The sequence below is a fragment of the Micropterus salmoides genome, unplaced genomic scaffold (assembly GCF_014851395.1).
Source record: "Micropterus salmoides isolate LMB-PRFRI ecotype aquatic unplaced genomic scaffold, ASM1485139v1 Ms_hic_scaffold_19, whole genome shotgun sequence".
NCBI lineage: Eukaryota > Metazoa > Chordata > Actinopteri > Centrarchiformes > Centrarchidae > Micropterus > Micropterus salmoides.
In genome coordinates, this window is record NW_024041039.1 from 13,031,324 (window position 1) to 13,047,310 (window position 15,987).

A 15,987-nucleotide genomic window follows, 5' to 3' on the forward strand; every position below is an offset into this window, starting at 1 on the left:
CCGTGGGCACATAACTTTACTGCCAGTCTCTATAAACACTAACAGCCGAAAAACATGTTTTCTCTATAAGACTACAAACCCCATAGACTTCAAGACTAGACTTGTTGGAAATGTAGTTTTTATAACTAGAATTGTTGTTGCTGTAAAAAGAAATGCAACATGATAAAGCATGTTTTTTAATGACTGTATCATTAAGTGACACTAAATAACTATGATTACAATAAACCAGACTTCAGATGTTTATGCATTGGCGAAGTAATGACAATATATCCAGTTATAATTATTTTGCGCGTGAACGTTAACGAAGTGATACTACAAGTACCACAATGCACCATTCAATTTTCTGCCAGGGAGAAAAATGGCTGCCTACTGTTCACGGACGGTATTTTTATTTACGTTTCGTCTGTTATCTGATTTAAGACAGACAGAGGAAGAAAGAGCCAGTGTGAGAAACTACATTGTGTAACAATTCAGTTCAACCAGTCACTAGAGTTTCGGTAAGACGGCGCCATTTTCCCAGTCGTAGTGACACTAACCGTTAACGTTAAGGATAGCCAGATTTTCTTTTTTCATTTTCGCTGAGCTGTCAAGCTGCTCGTCAGTGTCGGACTGCGACTGATTTGCCTTTGTTAGCGTACTAATCTAGCCAAACCGCGCAACTGCCAGTCCAACGCCTATACATCCGGTAATTGCCGCTATGTTTAGCCCCGTGAAGTCCTCTTATTTCAGAGTTAGCCCAGCCATTGTCAACAGAGAACTCGGCAAGACCAAGATGAGATAGCAAAGAGGGCACATCGGAGTGCAAACACACGATTTACCACGAGGCATCACAGTCCCACCACAACTGAGAGAAACTTGAGTAAATAACTCGCACAACATGTTTGGGAATCTTTTCGAGGAGGAGGAGGAAGGTTTCGCTTCCACTTCCTCCAGGGGGAGAACTGCAAAGGGGGGAGGCGAGCCACCTCCTCCCCGAGGAAGAAGCAATCTGTGCGGCATCAAGAACCAGGGGGGGACCTGCTACCTCAACTCGCTGCTCCAGACCCTGCTGTTCACCCCAGAGTTCAGAGGTAGGACAACGTTACATTTCCTTAGAAATCTCTTTTTATTTACCTATTCATATTCATTGTCATTGTTGTTGTTGGTGTGTGTCTTTGCAGAGGAGCTGTTCAGGTTGGGGCCAGAGGAATTAGGATACCTGGAAGACAAAGACAAACCAGGGGCCAAAGTAGGTGCAACCACAGATGTAATGTTTGTGTGTCATTGTGATGTGTAATAAGTTTTTTTCCACTTTTCTCCTCAGGTCAGAGTGATTCCACTGGAGCTGCAGAGACTGTTTGCCAGTCTGCTGCTGGTGAATCAACTGAGCGCCTCCACTGCTGACCTCACTGACAGTTTTGGCTGGAACAGCAGTGAGGTGTGTGTCCATTATCTTTGTCAGTGAGAAGGAGAAAGAGAGGCTCAGGTTACACTTTCTCATTTCAGGGATTGATTTACCTTCCAGTAATATCTGGGAATGCATGCGGAAAATCACAAAACTTAGTTTATAGTGGCAACCTGGTTGGAATTCCATTTTTTCTGGAGGCTTCCCAGCTGCAATCATGCAAAAAATACTTGAAGAGACAGAACAGAAAGAAACATTCACATTATTTGCCTCAGGACATGCCTAACCACATTTTTCAGATCAAGACTGTACATACAGTAATGTGATTAAACTTGAAGCAGAGCTGTAAAACTATCAAAATGGAAAGGGTAATTTAAGGTGAGAGTGCTGCTACTAGGCAAATAATAGACAGATGTTGAAAATTTGCTGTGTGTAAATGATGGGTTTAAAGAAAAGAGTGACATGTGTCCCACTCCCTTACTACATAATAATGTGTTCATATCTTTTTGTCAAATTCAGTTAATATTTCCTCACGGTCGGCTAGCTGTTCATTCTGTATGTGCGCTAAAAAACAATCAGGTACACAGCCCTTGCTCTGTCAATGGGAAACAAAGTGGCTTGGACTAGGCACACAACACTATTCGAGCCGTTCCAGGCATGATTTGTGTGTTAGGTAATGTTAAATTACTTGCCCACAGACATTCACACTACTTTGTAGTTCACCAAGACATGCTGTTGTTGTGATGTAAGTGGTGAATATTGCAGTTTGGAGTTGCTGGCTCTGGGACCTTTTCATCCTCTTTGCACGTTAACTTTGCAGCAGCAACTGTAATAACAGCGCTAACCCTCAACTTAGCTAACATTTATCACATGACATTGCTTCCATTGTTGTTGTTCACGCTATACCATGATTTTTGTCATGGTGTTGAATTTCTCCTGAATCGCTTACTGCAACTTTTAATAAAGCTAATATGCATTATAAAATTCTGCTTGTATTTTGAGTTGTCTGTTGATGGACACGTTGCTTGAAAAAAGCTGCTAACAGCTTCCTAATAAAACAAGCAGATGGTGTTAAACTCTGGGAAGTAATATATCTGCTGAGAACCATTTTGCTTTTTCAGTGAAGTTTGATTGACGTTCATCAGTGCAGGTCTTGTATAATTTCCTGTTTGTATAAAATAGTGAGGTACATTGTTTTTTTGTTTTTTTTTTATTATAATCAAAGAAACTGTTATGAAAAGTGTAATATTATGTACTGTATACTGGTAGTACATAATATGGAATTGGCACACATTTGTCTTTTTATCCCTAATAAAATCCTTTTTTCGGTTTACTCTCTCAGGGAACCAATCAGCACGATGTACAGGAACTGAACAGGATTTTGTTCAGTGCATTGGAGCACTCTCTTGTGGGCACCACTGGTAGTACATTTATACACCGGCTGTATCATGGGACCATTGTCAACAGCATTGTCTGCAAGGAGTGCGGTAACGTCAGCCAGAGACAGGTGTGTCCACGTGTCCGGGGTTTCTCTGTGCATACTTTCGGCTCAGTACTGACATTGAAAGAGTTATCCTAGTGGAATAAATTGCCCTTCTGTATGTTGAGACAAAGATTCCTAATTAACCCAGCACTTTATTTTATGTGGCTTCTTTAGGAGGACTTCCTGGACCTGACGTTGTGTGTTTGTGGCGTGTCTAGCCTGGAGGAGGCTTTGTGGAACATGTTTGTGGAGGAGGAGTTGTTTGAGGGCAATAACCTTTACCGCTGTGCACAGTGTGACAGGCTGGTCACTGCTGCTAAGGTCAGTGCCAGCTTTCAGACTGCCATATACCATGTTAGGAAAATTGACTGTTATCAAACCATGTCCATTTGCTTACCTGCACGTGGATACCTTATTTCAACATAATCTCAAAAAATCTAATTTTGTCAGGACATTAAATATTGTTCAACTTAAACTTCCCTTCGGTTTTCTTACCTTTAAGGGTCATTGTAATTGATGATGATAATAACAACAACAACAACAACTATGTAATACCATGATATTTTCTGAGATAGTTATTGTACCGTGCAAATCTCAAACCGTTTTAACCCTAGTGTCAACACAGTACACCACAAGAGCTGTTAAAACTCTCCCTTTTCCTCTGTTCTCCTTTTTGAACAGGCCTTTAAATAAGACAAATCAATAGAAAAGAGGATTAAAATTAGATTACTTACTTTACTTACTTTGTTATCATTCAGTCTGCCAAGCTGAGCAAGCTCCCTCCGTTCATGACCATGTCTTTGCTGAGATTCAGCTTTGACTTTGCCAAATGTGAGCGATACAAGGAGACGGGACGCTACAGTTTCCCCTTCACCATCAACCTACGGCCATTTTGTGAACAGGTACCTGACCTCACCTCTTAAATTTTAAATGACTTTTCTTAATGGTTGTTCTTTTTGTTACATTATCTTGGTTTCCAGGCTTATGCTTAACTTTGTCCAGAACAGTTTTGTTACACCATGATGCCTTGATAAGTGAACTTTTGTGTGTTCCTCCCTTACAGACTGGTGCAGAGGACTCTGATTACTCCTACGAGCTGTTCTCTGTCATTATCCACAAGGGCGGCTGCTATGGTGGCCATTACCATGTTTATATCAGGGATATTGACCAGCTCGGCCACTGGGAGCCCCCGGTAAGAAAAAGAGAAGAGCAAACAAGCATATTTTATAAAAAAAAAAAAAAGAAGTGTTTTTTTAGTTGTACTCACTTTTTAGGATATGAAATGACTAATTCCCTATAAAGCTACCATTAAAAACAGTTAATTGCTAGTACTCACTTTGGCATTTTTCTAATGTGCATTACTATCGGCAATATAAATTTTTCAAAATCTGCAAACTTGTGAATGTGTGCATTTAAGAAAGACTTCATCTCTGTCTTTGGTTGTCAGGATGAGGAATGCAAATCTAAGATTCAGAAGAAGCTCAAGCGGGAGGTCAAAGAAGTGTGTGAGCCAAAACTAAAAGAAGATGACCCTTTGTCTGTCCTCACCGCTATTATTGCCCAAGTATGGCAAATCAATGCTAAGAGCTTCTTTACTCTGACTTTTGTGTAATTTATACCTGTCTTTTTTTGTTGGTGGTGGCAGCCATATTTAGTTAATGAATTAGGTGCTGTTCATTTCCTGTCCACTAGGAGCCATCAAAGAGTGTCCTGTTGGACCAGCTGGGACAGAAACTCATGGATAAGATTGGTTCATCCTGGAGCAAAAAGTTCAGAAAACAATATGGTCCCATAGGAAAGGTATTTCTGGTTTCTTTTGTAGTTATGATTTTTTTATGTTTTCTTTAAATCTGCCGTCCTTTTGGGCTTATACCAATTTGTTTCTTATCCCAAAGATGGTTGTTTCTTTACTTTTTCTCTTCTGGTGTAGTTCTTACAGTCCCACAATGACGTTTTCATGTTGGTGTCCCATGGTACTCGAGTGGCACTGAAGGCAAACCCGCCAAGCCCTGGGACTGAGCCTCCCAGCCCAGCAGAGCAGACCACTAACTCTGATCCTAGGACACTTTCAGACCCTGAAGCAGCTGAACAACAGCAAGAGCCTGAACAAGAGGTAATAGAACAGCAGTCACATTTGAGCGGGAATTCAAGGACAAAAACCCCTACTTAATTCTGCTTTTCATCTGTGTTCTTGATGAACCATCTTATGATTACTGTGGTGCCTTTTTTCTCACGGTGTTTCTTCCCGTCTGTCAGCAGGGTAGCCACTGGTTTGACCTTAACGACTCCACGGTGACCTCCATCAGGGAGTCTGACATAGAGAAGCAGTTCCAGGGCAAAGAAAGTGCATACATGCTGTTCTATAGAAAAACACAGCTGCACAGGCCCAGTGAAGGTAATAGACACCATGTTTTGCATTTGTATTGGAAAAGATGTCATTTCAGAGAAAGAAATGCACAAGAGGTGAAAAGCAGCAGAAAAATATGGGTTATTTGAGTCAATAAAACAACGAATCAGTTAATCACTGGTTTAATTTTGACAATTTACCAGTCTTGTCATCAGGTACACAGGAGGTGAAGTAATTTGATGATTAATATGTATATATTAAAATTTGTTTTGTCGTTCTACATTTTCAGCTCTGAACAATCCTCAATATAAAGTTCCTCTTCACCTCATCCAGATGGCTCAGGAGGAGAACGTCAAACTGCAGCAAATGCGGTACAGAAGACACACATTCACATATTACAATAACATTAACTGTTTTAGTAGGTAGGTTGTAACTAACGTATGTGATGTTTCAGTGGTATCTACAATTGAAATCAATGAGCAGAAAAAGTTGAGAACAAGAAAGTTGTATGAATATTGCTACTTAAATTGTTAATCTCAGTCAGCATTGTTTCTATTCTAGTGAAGAGTTTGAAGCCACAAATAACACTGTGGAGCTGCGTCTCCACCTGGCAACCAGTTACAGGCTAGAAAATGGAGCCCTGCAACCGATCAGCAAAGAGCAGAACGGGAGCACTACTCTGAATTTCGACCGTAGAAAGACTGTGGGAGATCTTCGATTAGCTATTTATCAGGTAACTTCATATTATATGCTGTTTAAAATGCTGAAAATAATGGTTACAAAAAAGGATTTTTTTTATGCATTTGTTTATATAGATGCAGGAACTCTGGGAAGGGGATATGGCTCTGACTGTGGCCAAGAGTCTTCCTGCAGGTCTACACCTCTACAATACTGTTACAGGTGACACACTTAAATGCAAAATACCCTCAAGTGGACAGAAGAAGTTTTACAAGTGTTGTAACTACATTCTGCCTGTGGTACTCTTTGCAGATGACAGTGTCTCCCTGTACAGTGCAGGCATTCTTACAAACTCTGACCTGTTTGTGTGGAATGGCAGAGAGGTGAGGAAAGGCATAGTCCAACACATTCAACAACCTCATGCTAGAACATTTTTCTTATTGTAAATCTCTTGTATCTGTTTTTTTGGGAGGCATCCTTGTACAAGTGTTGCAAATCAGAGTCACGAAACTGTCATGAATGGCTTGTTTCAACCTGATGAATGCCACCTGGTCATGAGTAGTTGTGCCTTCATGGGCGAGGTGTGATCTTTAGCATAATCAATGCCCCCCCCAAATTAATGTATAAGGCATTTATTTATTTATTTCATTTATTACTGAAACAATTATAAAATATGAATACATTTGTCATCAGAGCAGCGCTGTACTATGACAGAAATAATGGTGAATTAATAAATGGTTTGAGATTTTTGGTGCTATAAAACGTCCTGCTAAAACAAAGCGGTGAAAAAAAACCTTTTCCAGTAAATTGATGAAGAATGTTTGATGATAGTGATCAGAATATTTTAATTATAAGTTTGATTAATTTTATTTTGGCCTCATATTCAGACATGTTATATTGTGCATATATTCATTCAGATGAAAACATTATGAGTCATTCTTAAAGACATCTTGATTTGACTTGTATGACAGGACTGAACCACTTGAAAATTTAGTTTGTACAATGTATGAAAATGTACAACAAAATAGGTGAATGCAAAAAGGTGATTTGTACGCTCTTGCATGAGGCCCAGTGTCTGTTAAAAAACACATTGTGATTAACAAGAATAACGTGCTGACTTGAAAAGACCCCAAAAGCAGACTTGTGTGCTGTTTTTTTTTATCTCTTCAGGTGTGTGGTGCGCCTGTCCTAACTGGAGCCGAGTGGGAGCCAGTGCTGCTGACTGTAGTCCGTCCTGTTTTGGCGGAAGATGGGGATCAGGAGGTGGAGGATGGGCTGGAATGTGAGGAGCGAAAGGGAAGTTTTGAAAATGGGGCGCCGGGACTTAAAAGGGAGGCGCGAGGTTTTGCAGGTGGTTCGACTCTTGGGGAAGTGAGGGAGGCACTGGGGGAGCCTAAGGAGAGTCTTCTGTGCCAGGAACATAAGGGAGGAAAGAGAGGAGAGCAGGGGGCAGGAGAGGGAGGAGGGGCAAGCGGATGGAGGTTGTTTCCTCCCGATGACATGCAGCGGACGCTAAAGGAGTTGTCGTTAAGAGATGGAGATGCACTGCTGGTTCTGGAGCCACAGTCGTTCGACAGCAGGTAAAATCCTCTGCAACGTGTGCACGTGTTGTTTTCTTCAGGTGTGCGTGTAACTGTCTTCTCAACTTGTTCAGCATTTTCACTCTGAACGGAGACGTCGTCACTGTGACTACACCGTCTGACTGCCGCTGGCTCCAGGTAGAGTTTCAACCACATGAAGGAGGAGGAGGAGAGAAAGAAGAGGAGAGGAGGAAGATGAAGGTTCCAGCTACAGGAAATATGGTCAGTCATTTTTGTGCTGCTGTGTTTGCTCTTTTTCTCCTTCCACTTTGTTTCCCCAATTAAGCATCACATTGGTCTTTCAAAAAAAATCTTTTAGTTATGTTTAATGTGTGTCTCTTACAGCTGCTGTGTGAGGTGAAACAGAGGGCCATAGAGGAGCTGCAGCTACAGGAGCAATTTCCAGGCAAGCTGCCCAGTGATACACAACAGTCAGGTTATTATATATGTAGATGCTGAGTCACAGTTGGTATTCCTTTCAATAATGCAGCAACCCAATGCATACATCAAGTACATTAAAGTTAATTGAACCGGTTTGTTTTCTGTGTATAAAATATTTAGACAGTTCACAAGTGAATATCATTTGAATGAAAACAAAAATAAGACATGCAGTAGAGAGTTTTTTTCCCCCTCTGTTTTAAGATGAAGTAAAAACAGAGTCATAAATGTAAATAGATTAAACTGGAACACTTCACACTTGAAGATGCACTGCTTTAGGGTTTGGATATTGTCTATTTATGATTCATATATTTTCTCAATATGGAACCAAAGATCAGAATTTTGACGCAGGTAATATTGAAGATGTTGATAAATTATAATATGCCTAAAATATAATTGACCATAGACATTGTCTCAGGACCTTTCAAGTTTCTTCAAGTAATATTTTTTTTTATTGCTACTTTGCAACTTTGTCATTCAATCACAAAAGGTGTATTTGTGTTTTAGATTCTTATTTAAGTATACATTCTTAAATCCGCTGTTGTTTTTATTCTTGCTGACCAGGTGCACACTTCTGTCTGAGACAGGTGGACTGCACAGGGAAACTCCTTCCTCCAGGTACTGTGTCATTTGTTACTTGGGGATCATTTTACAGGTGTAGATAACTTAGAGCTGGAAATCCCCCTCATTTTAACAAAATATTAAGATAGGCGTTCCTTTACACTGCCCCCTCATGGTATTTAAAAAAATAAAATAAAGATACTGCCCCTACTTGTAATTTGTCTTCTCATCATCAGTCTTTTGAAGTTTTAAAACACATTTACCAAGTGCACTTGTACCTGACAGTGTGTGAGGAGCTGAGTGTTCGGGATGCAGGGGTGCGACTCATGACCACACTGACACTCTGTCCGGGAAATGCCCCCAAGGCATCACAGGTGTGTCTTTTTTATTTAAAAATCTTCAATCAGTTCTTTGTACTTGCGGCTGCACTGTTCCTGTCCCACATTTTAGAACAAATCAAGACAAGGAGTTGCAAGTTTAAAATGTTTGATTGATGTTGTTGTGAAATTTTCTTTTTGCGTTGCAGCTTTTCTTGCACTTCTCTGTGGGCACAGCACCCTCTGCTGGCATGGAGATGGACATAATTGTGGAGAATTCTTGTACTGTCAAAGAGGTAAGGAAAGAAACATACATGAAAGTACATTTCATGTACTTATTTTGTTCAACATTCATAATGTGCTTACCTTACATGTATGTGTAGTTCTTTTTAAACTCTTATTTTCTTCTTGTTATTTGCAGTGTCTAAAGTCAATGCTGGATTTTGTTGGACTTAATGGTAAAACTACAGTTTTTTCCTGTTTTCCTATTGAACTGTATGTAACTTGCATGTACCGCAGACTCAACATGTATTCAGTGTTGCTGTTCACCAAGATTATCTCTGCTTTTGTAAGACTGTAAACAGTTCTTTTTTTTACTGTAGTATTTGGTGCAATATCTGGTTTTAATGTAATTTAAATGTGTTGGCAGGCACCTGCTGGCACTTGAGAAGGCTGGATTGGTGTGAAGAGGTTGGAGAGCCACTTATGGATGAGGTAAGTGACTAGTGTGTACAATATGCCTTACCTAAAGCAGGTATCGTTTTTTTGTTTTGCTCCTGTTTCTCAGGTATGCTTTTCATCAAATCATATGTTTGTTATAATTTTTTTTTTATCAACTGTTTGGCATTTAAGGTGTCAGTCCACATGTTCACGACAGTCTTTTCTTCTCAGGATGCTTCTCTGTCAGAGCTGAAGATAAGCAATGGAGACACGTTAGTTGTCACAGAAGGACAGCTTCCTCCTAAGGTACTGAAAGGTTTTGATTTTGGCTTAAGATTAATTATAGTCTATACTTTTACCTCCCTCTTTAGCCTTTGTTGTCTCTTTTTCTGTAAGGGTTTTCTCAAGCTGTCTGTGTGGCTGCATCTGGATCCCAGAAATGACTCAGCAGTTTCCATGGAAACTCATTTTAATCAAACTGAAAACAGCCACACTGAGGAGCAGATGCTGGAGGTTGTGACTGGAGGTGAAACGCTCAGTCATTCTCCTTCTCTGCGTGCCGGCAACATGGCAGAACTGAGAAGTGTTGGACAAGTGGAGATATCGGACGAGGCCACCCTGGAGGATCTGAAGACTCAGGTAGCGTATGAAGGTTTATGGAAAGCACGGCTTGAAAGTTATTCATACTAGTTAGGAAATCCTTAAAGACCCCATATGAATCTTCTTGGCTTCTAATGGTTTTCAGTCTTCATCACTTTGGACCTGGAGAAACTACCCTTTTTTTAGTCCTACCAGTTAGTTGACTTCATTCAAATCAGGCCATGCAAAATGTGTGTGAATTTGACGGGGTTGCTCTACGTTATTGTCTGCAGGTGATGACGCTGCCTGCCCTTCAGGACATGTGTTTGCCAACCACTGCGTTCATGCGTGTGTGGCAGCTTGAGGGTCAGAGGCTAGCACGTATCCTCAGAGGACAACAACTCACACTCAGGTATAAACACCTTCCTGTCTCAGAGCTTATTCCTATACGTGTGTCATTGTGTAAAAATATATATTGTGTGTGTGTGTGTGTGTGTGTGTTTGTGTAATTGATGGCCACCAAATACAATTTATTATTGATAAATACATAAGTTTTAAGTCATTGCTTACCTCCTGGTCAGGAAATTGAAGCTGACCAGTGGTACCGACCTTTGTGTGCAACAGCTGCTAAAAGAGGAAGATCTAGGGTAAGGTTTGGGATGCCATCAGTTTCCTGATTGATCCATAACGTTATGTAGCATCCCTACATGCTATGAGAAATGACCTCTCTTCCAATATATAGATTTCCCTTATTGTATTTCTTAGTTAATTGTGTGTGTCCTTCTGGTCCTAAGACCTAAGGAGGTGTTGCTGAATGTTAAAATGAGAGTACCAGGGGAAAGGTGTTACTACCCCCCAGAGGAGCTGGTTTGGGACGCATCCCGGGACTCTTCTCCTCGCTCTCTACGAACTTGTTTGGCTGCACATTACGGCCTCTCCCCTGATTCTCTGCTCTTGGCCAAACACCAGCCAGACAAACACACCTGGGAAGAAATCTCAAACTGGGTAAGATTAAAAGAAAGTGGTTTCTTGCTTTTCTTTTTTTTATGCAAACCATATGTATGCTCTTGGTCAATAGAAAAGTGGGTAGAGGAAATGGTGAAGCTTCAGAGACTTTGGGAAGAACATTGAACTAAATGTTGACTGCACAAGATGTAGCAAAGAGTGAATAGCAATAGAGGAGTCAGCCTTGATCATTCAAGGAACTGGGATTTTTATGTGTTTCTAATTTAGTGTCACATTATCATTTTCCTTTTTACTTTCAGAGCCAGCAGGTTTCCAAAAAGAAAAAGAAGAAAAAAGCAGAATCACTACTGGGAGCACCATTTCACCTCAAGGATGGCGACACAATCGGCATCAAGGTATTGATGAAACCCAATTTGTTTAAAAAGGAGTCCACTTTGGTTTGATTTGTTTGAAGTAGAAACTCTTCTTGATATTTTCCCAGAATCTTTTGATTGACAACAACAGGGAGTTCCTCACCCTGGAGGATGAGCAGGGCCAGCGGATGCTCAGAGAGCAGGCAGAGCAACGCAGGAAAGGGTGGGACTTTTTTACCTTGACACATGCAGCTGCTTGTTAATTGGTGTAATAATTGTGAACATAGATTTATAGATGTTGTTTGAACAGAAAAACATGTTTTTAACCTTGCTTCTTGTCAGAGGGCAGTCAGCAGGCTCTGATGGTGTTGGACCACAGAAGAAGACTGGACCAACCAAATCCAGGAAACCAGAGGTGGCGTTGTCAATCAATGTTGGGGAATTCAGATAGCACACTGATTGCATGAATGCATGGACAAATCAGAACTACATATAAAACCACATGCTATGATGCCACATTGCAGGACACTCCACTTGACATTAGTCCTGTGCTTTTTCTTTTTTTTTTTTTTTTTTTCTTAAAACTGTATTTCTCCACAAATCTTTCAAATCCATCTAAAATCTAATTCTAAATTAATCACCTGTTTGATTTGTTGACTAGAAGAAAAGGAAATTTATTTTGCCAAGTTATCTATTACAAACAACAAACATGACCTTTATTTTATTCAGTTGCTGCTTTTTTTTTTTTCATTTTCTGAGGGATATTTGAAGACCTATAGATTTTTTTTATTTTATTATTTATTTTTTTCTGCATGGATCAATTTGTAACCTTATACAGCAAGAATCAGCCCAGAGAAAACGGTTTGTACTTACTATTACAGGCTTACAGTTAGATACTGAAACTTGTGCTAACTGGAATTTCTATGTCAAATAGAGTTTTGTATAAACAATCAGGGTGAAAAATGTAAACTTGTAGCCAGTGGCTTTTAACTTTTAACTGACTTTAATAAGTTGTCCATTGCAACAAACAACTATAGTAGAAAATCAACCATTATTAGGTCTCGTCATTGCTCATTAGGCAACTTGTTTTAAGTGATGCTCAATTTTATGATAAATCTGTCACTGTGCGCGGAGAACAAAAACGTTTATGTGGATCCTGAGCTTGTTTTAAGTTGATAAGAGAGAGGTTAGATAGGCCTTAATTTGGAGAAGCCTCTGTGCTGCTCTGTCCTCCCTACCTCACACTCTACCTCTCTCATTCTACCTCTGCTTTCCCTGTTGGCAATTCTTGCTGTAATTCATAATTACCGCAAACTGTTCAAGCCCCTGTCCTCTAAGAGTCAACTACGGTTAAAAAAGTATTTCAGTGACACATAGTTGCAATTTCCACTTAAGGTGTGACATGACAAATCGACACATCAAAAATTGTTTACTTCCAGTCATGTTCTGTAAATGGTTAAATAACTGCATAATTGTCTTTTATAGGACATTATTCAACCTCTTTAGATCTGACTGTCTTTGCTTTTACTTAAATCTGTCATTTCACATTCAAAAGGAATAAGTGGAGCCAAACGGCATTGTGTTACAACCATTTATGCCGCCAGATGAATTTGCCGCTCTAGAAATATAATGTAAGAGAGCACATTCAAATCCTTTATGTCACGAATCTTATTGATTATTGCTTCTTGGGTTTTCCTTGTGGAACATTTAATGTTTCAGTTGCATGCACTATATGTGACCTTCAGGGAAGTAAAAATGTTTATACTGTATGTAATGTGATGTGTTATGGGAGAAATTTGATTTTGTTATAAAAGTTTATTTCATGTAATAATCTGGCCTTGACCAGTGCCAACATTTTGCAGGAAAACTGTTTGATTATATACTCAACAATAGTGAAGTTTCTTTTTGTATCACTTGCTAGTGTTATTGATTACAGCTTTAGGTTAGTTATTGGTAGAGATTGGTCCTACTGTATTATGACAGTGGACATCTGTTTGTAATCCTGTCAGATTGTATATGCAGGAAGTATTTTATCAGCAATAAAAGTGTACAATAGTCCTTGTCAGTCATGTCATATTAATTATGCCAGTGGTGAATCAAAGTGGCTTTAATACCTCTTCTAACAGCTTCTTAGCCATGCTAGCAGGATAGGGTGTGACTTTTTTTTATTTTGACCCTCCCCAGAGCTACAAAAAAATTCCTTGACCCTCCCTAAGTGACTGTGAGAAAATGCATGACCTCCCTCTACCATTCATAAACATATTTTTATTGTATTCACATCAAAGGTAGCAAATGTTGGCGATGGGGGGAAAAAAAAAAAAGACTATGAAAGATGATGAACTCGGAAAACATTACACCTGTTATGTGTATGTTAATATGTTAGCATTCTCATTGTGAGAATATTAGCATGCTAGCATTAAAAACATGGCGTTGAAAAAAATAACATTTACTTTATCTCTGTGTAATAATGAGATATGTGTCTCTAATAGGTGTCTGCAGTAAATAATTGCTCTAATTGCCTAAAGTGCTTATCACAGAGTGAAGTCCTGTGCCACTCAGTCTGGTATGTCATTTCCTTCGCTGGGATGGTCAAGTCATGGCACGCCCTACAGTGCCTCTGATTGGCTAGTACTCGTTGCCTTCGTTGATTGGGTTGGTTTGGTATAGGTGAGAGCAGAGCCCTTTAAAGAGCTCTAGGTGAGAGGAATGAGATTGTTTAGGGTAAGAATAAGGTTAAGCCAATCAGAGGCAGAGTAGCGCGTGGCATGCCATCGTCATCCTAGGAAAAAAATCATTCAATATTATGTTAATAGCACATTTTGCGACGGCCAATCATCACCCACAAAGCGTCTGGAACATCCAATCAGCTTTCACGCTGCAGCTCGAGTTCTCGCCCTCCGTCAGTATTAATTTAGGCAGCGAGACACCGTGTTGAATTTACTGCAGGGAGAACAGAGCTAGACTTAGTGTTATACTGACCTGGAATACTACATCTGCAAAAATGGTTGATGCTTTCTGCGGTACATGGAAACTGATTGACAGCCAGAACTTTGATGAATACATGAAGGCACTAGGTAAGATCATTTATTTCCTTGAGATAAGAGATAATAGTTTGGAGTGTGAGCAATGTTGTCTGCTGTAGGCTGCACTTATTCTACAATTGCGTTTCTGGGATAGTAGTTGCTGTGTGTGCATAATAAGTAATAATAACAACAACAGTGAAAAAAAATTTAAATTTCCCCTTGCGGTATGTCGTCTTCTTATTCTTATTTCTCAAAGATGTTCATTTTAAATACAGAAAAGAAGTAAATAAATGGTTGTAATGTGTGCCCTGCAGCATAATGTATCACCAAATGCACTTTTTGTTGTTTTTGACAGGTGTTGGTTTTGCCACAAGACAAGTGGGCAATGTCACTAAACCGACAGTAGTGATCAGCCAGGATGGGGACAAAGTGGTGGTTAAGACCCTGAGCACCTTTAGGAACACGGAGATCTCCTCCAAACTGGGAGAGGAGTTTGATGAGACCACAGTCGATGACCGACATGTCAAAGTAAGATTTGCTAAGTCAGGTATAATCTTCACTGAAACGTGCAGTCTAGCTGTATGTTTACCTGAGGTGGTTTAAACTGTATTGTGCTTGTGCTTGCAGTCTACCTTCACCATGGAGGGAGACAAACTTGTGCAAGTGCAGAAGTGGGACGACAAGGAGACCAAATTTGTAAGAGAAATCAAGGACGGGAAGTTGGTGGCGGTAAGGTTAAATAACACACATATAACTAAATAGAAAATGTGTAGCCCAACAGTGGCAAGTGAAGATCAATCTTTTTGTGGTTACATTCATCATGTAGCCATTTGCTCTGCAAACACAGCTTCAAAGTGCTTATGTAAAACCCACAAAATTGCCTTGTTGTTGAAACTTGTTGCACAAATAAACTTGCCTCGCCTTGCTTTTGCAATGGTGCAATAACTGATATCATATGACCCAAATGCATTGAAGAAAACTTGCTTTACACTCAGTATGCATGATATCTAGACATTGCATGAAAATCACAGCTAAATGTTGACTGCCATCGTGTAATATAGGTTGTCTTTTGCTTTTTGTCTCCTCCCCCTCACAGACTTTGACTTTTGAGGGAGTACAGGCAGTGCGCACATATGAGAAAGCCTGACTTCACCATTCACTTGAATGAGCAAATCATCCCTGCACTGCAAACAGCATTTTTAACAGTATGCAGTGATTTGCACTTGATTTGTTGTTATACCATGAGATAAATATTTTGGGAAATCTTTTGTAAGATCTTTTGTAAGACATTCACATTATAATGGGTCTTAACTGTTTCATTCTGTGTATGACATGTCAAAAAAGGGAAAAATAAACCGATTGAAACTTTCTTAATGTCTCAGACTTCTCAGTTGGTGTTTAAAAGTCAGCTCCATCAGTACCATCTCAACAGAACTCTCTTTTTCACTTAGGGTGGGTTTTTTTCATGAAACTTTAAATGCAGTCCTACATTTCTTTTTCAAATATGTGAACCTAAATTGTGGGAACAGTGCTCTCCCTGTGATGGGTCAGTTACAGGTGACAGCTGCAGGGTGACGCTGCAGGCCAGAGCCATCCGTGCAGCACCCGGTGTGACCAT

General features: G+C 39.9%; 2 protein-coding genes across 3 annotated transcripts; both read left to right on the forward strand.

The window, feature by feature from the left end:
• Positions 1-877: 877 nt before the first annotated feature.
• On the forward strand, positions 878-13,404 carry usp40 (ubiquitin specific peptidase 40). 2 transcript variants are annotated; one of them, XM_038728512.1, is made up of 31 exons: positions 878-1,070; positions 1,161-1,228; positions 1,304-1,417; positions 2,727-2,891; positions 3,042-3,188; positions 3,626-3,769; positions 3,931-4,059; positions 4,315-4,431; positions 4,560-4,667; positions 4,798-4,980; positions 5,124-5,262; positions 5,504-5,585; positions 5,776-5,947; positions 6,030-6,114; positions 6,205-6,275; positions 7,063-7,472; positions 7,547-7,694; positions 7,818-7,878; positions 8,475-8,528; positions 8,757-8,845; positions 8,998-9,084; positions 9,210-9,246; positions 9,438-9,502; positions 9,680-9,754; positions 9,845-10,087; positions 10,321-10,439; positions 10,609-10,674; positions 10,822-11,032; positions 11,293-11,388; positions 11,475-11,569; positions 11,689-13,404. In XM_038728512.1, exons 1-31 carry the CDS (start codon positions 878-880, stop codon positions 11,795-11,797), a joined length of 3,882 nt encoding a protein of 1,293 aa, XP_038584440.1. In that variant the 3' UTR covers positions 11,798-13,404. The 2 variants fall into 2 exon arrangements, with proteins under 2 accessions (XP_038584440.1, XP_038584441.1); XM_038728513.1 differs by having other exon boundaries at positions 5,127-5,262.
• An 855-nt stretch (positions 13,405-14,259) lies between these two features.
• Positions 14,260-15,739, forward strand: fabp7a (fatty acid binding protein 7, brain, a). The gene is made up of 4 exons (XM_038728514.1): positions 14,260-14,420; positions 14,725-14,897; positions 14,997-15,098; positions 15,466-15,739. Exons 1-4 carry the CDS (start codon positions 14,348-14,350, stop codon positions 15,514-15,516), a joined length of 399 nt encoding a protein of 132 aa, XP_038584442.1. The 5' UTR covers positions 14,260-14,347; the 3' UTR covers positions 15,517-15,739.
• The last annotated feature ends 248 nt before the right edge of the window (positions 15,740-15,987 follow it).

Excerpts from the sequence above, each read along its gene's own strand:
- fabp7a (XM_038728514.1), top strand. The coding sequence starts at position 14,348 with ATGGTTGATGCTTTCTGCGGTACATGGAAACTGATTGACAGCCAGAAC. Across the intron at positions 14,898-14,996 it reads TCGATGACCGACATGTCAAA|TCTACCTTCACCATGGAGGG; the intron begins GTAAGATTTGCT and ends TTGTGCTTGCAG. Across the intron at positions 15,099-15,465 it reads AGGACGGGAAGTTGGTGGCG|ACTTTGACTTTTGAGGGAGT; the intron begins GTAAGGTTAAAT and ends TCCCCCTCACAG.
- usp40 (XM_038728512.1), top strand. The coding sequence starts at position 878 with ATGTTTGGGAATCTTTTCGAGGAGGAGGAGGAAGGTTTCGCTTCCACT. Across the intron at positions 6,115-6,204 it reads CCTCTACAATACTGTTACAG|ATGACAGTGTCTCCCTGTAC; the intron begins GTGACACACTTA and ends TACTCTTTGCAG. Across the intron at positions 11,389-11,474 it reads GCGACACAATCGGCATCAAG|AATCTTTTGATTGACAACAA; the intron begins GTATTGATGAAA and ends ATATTTTCCCAG.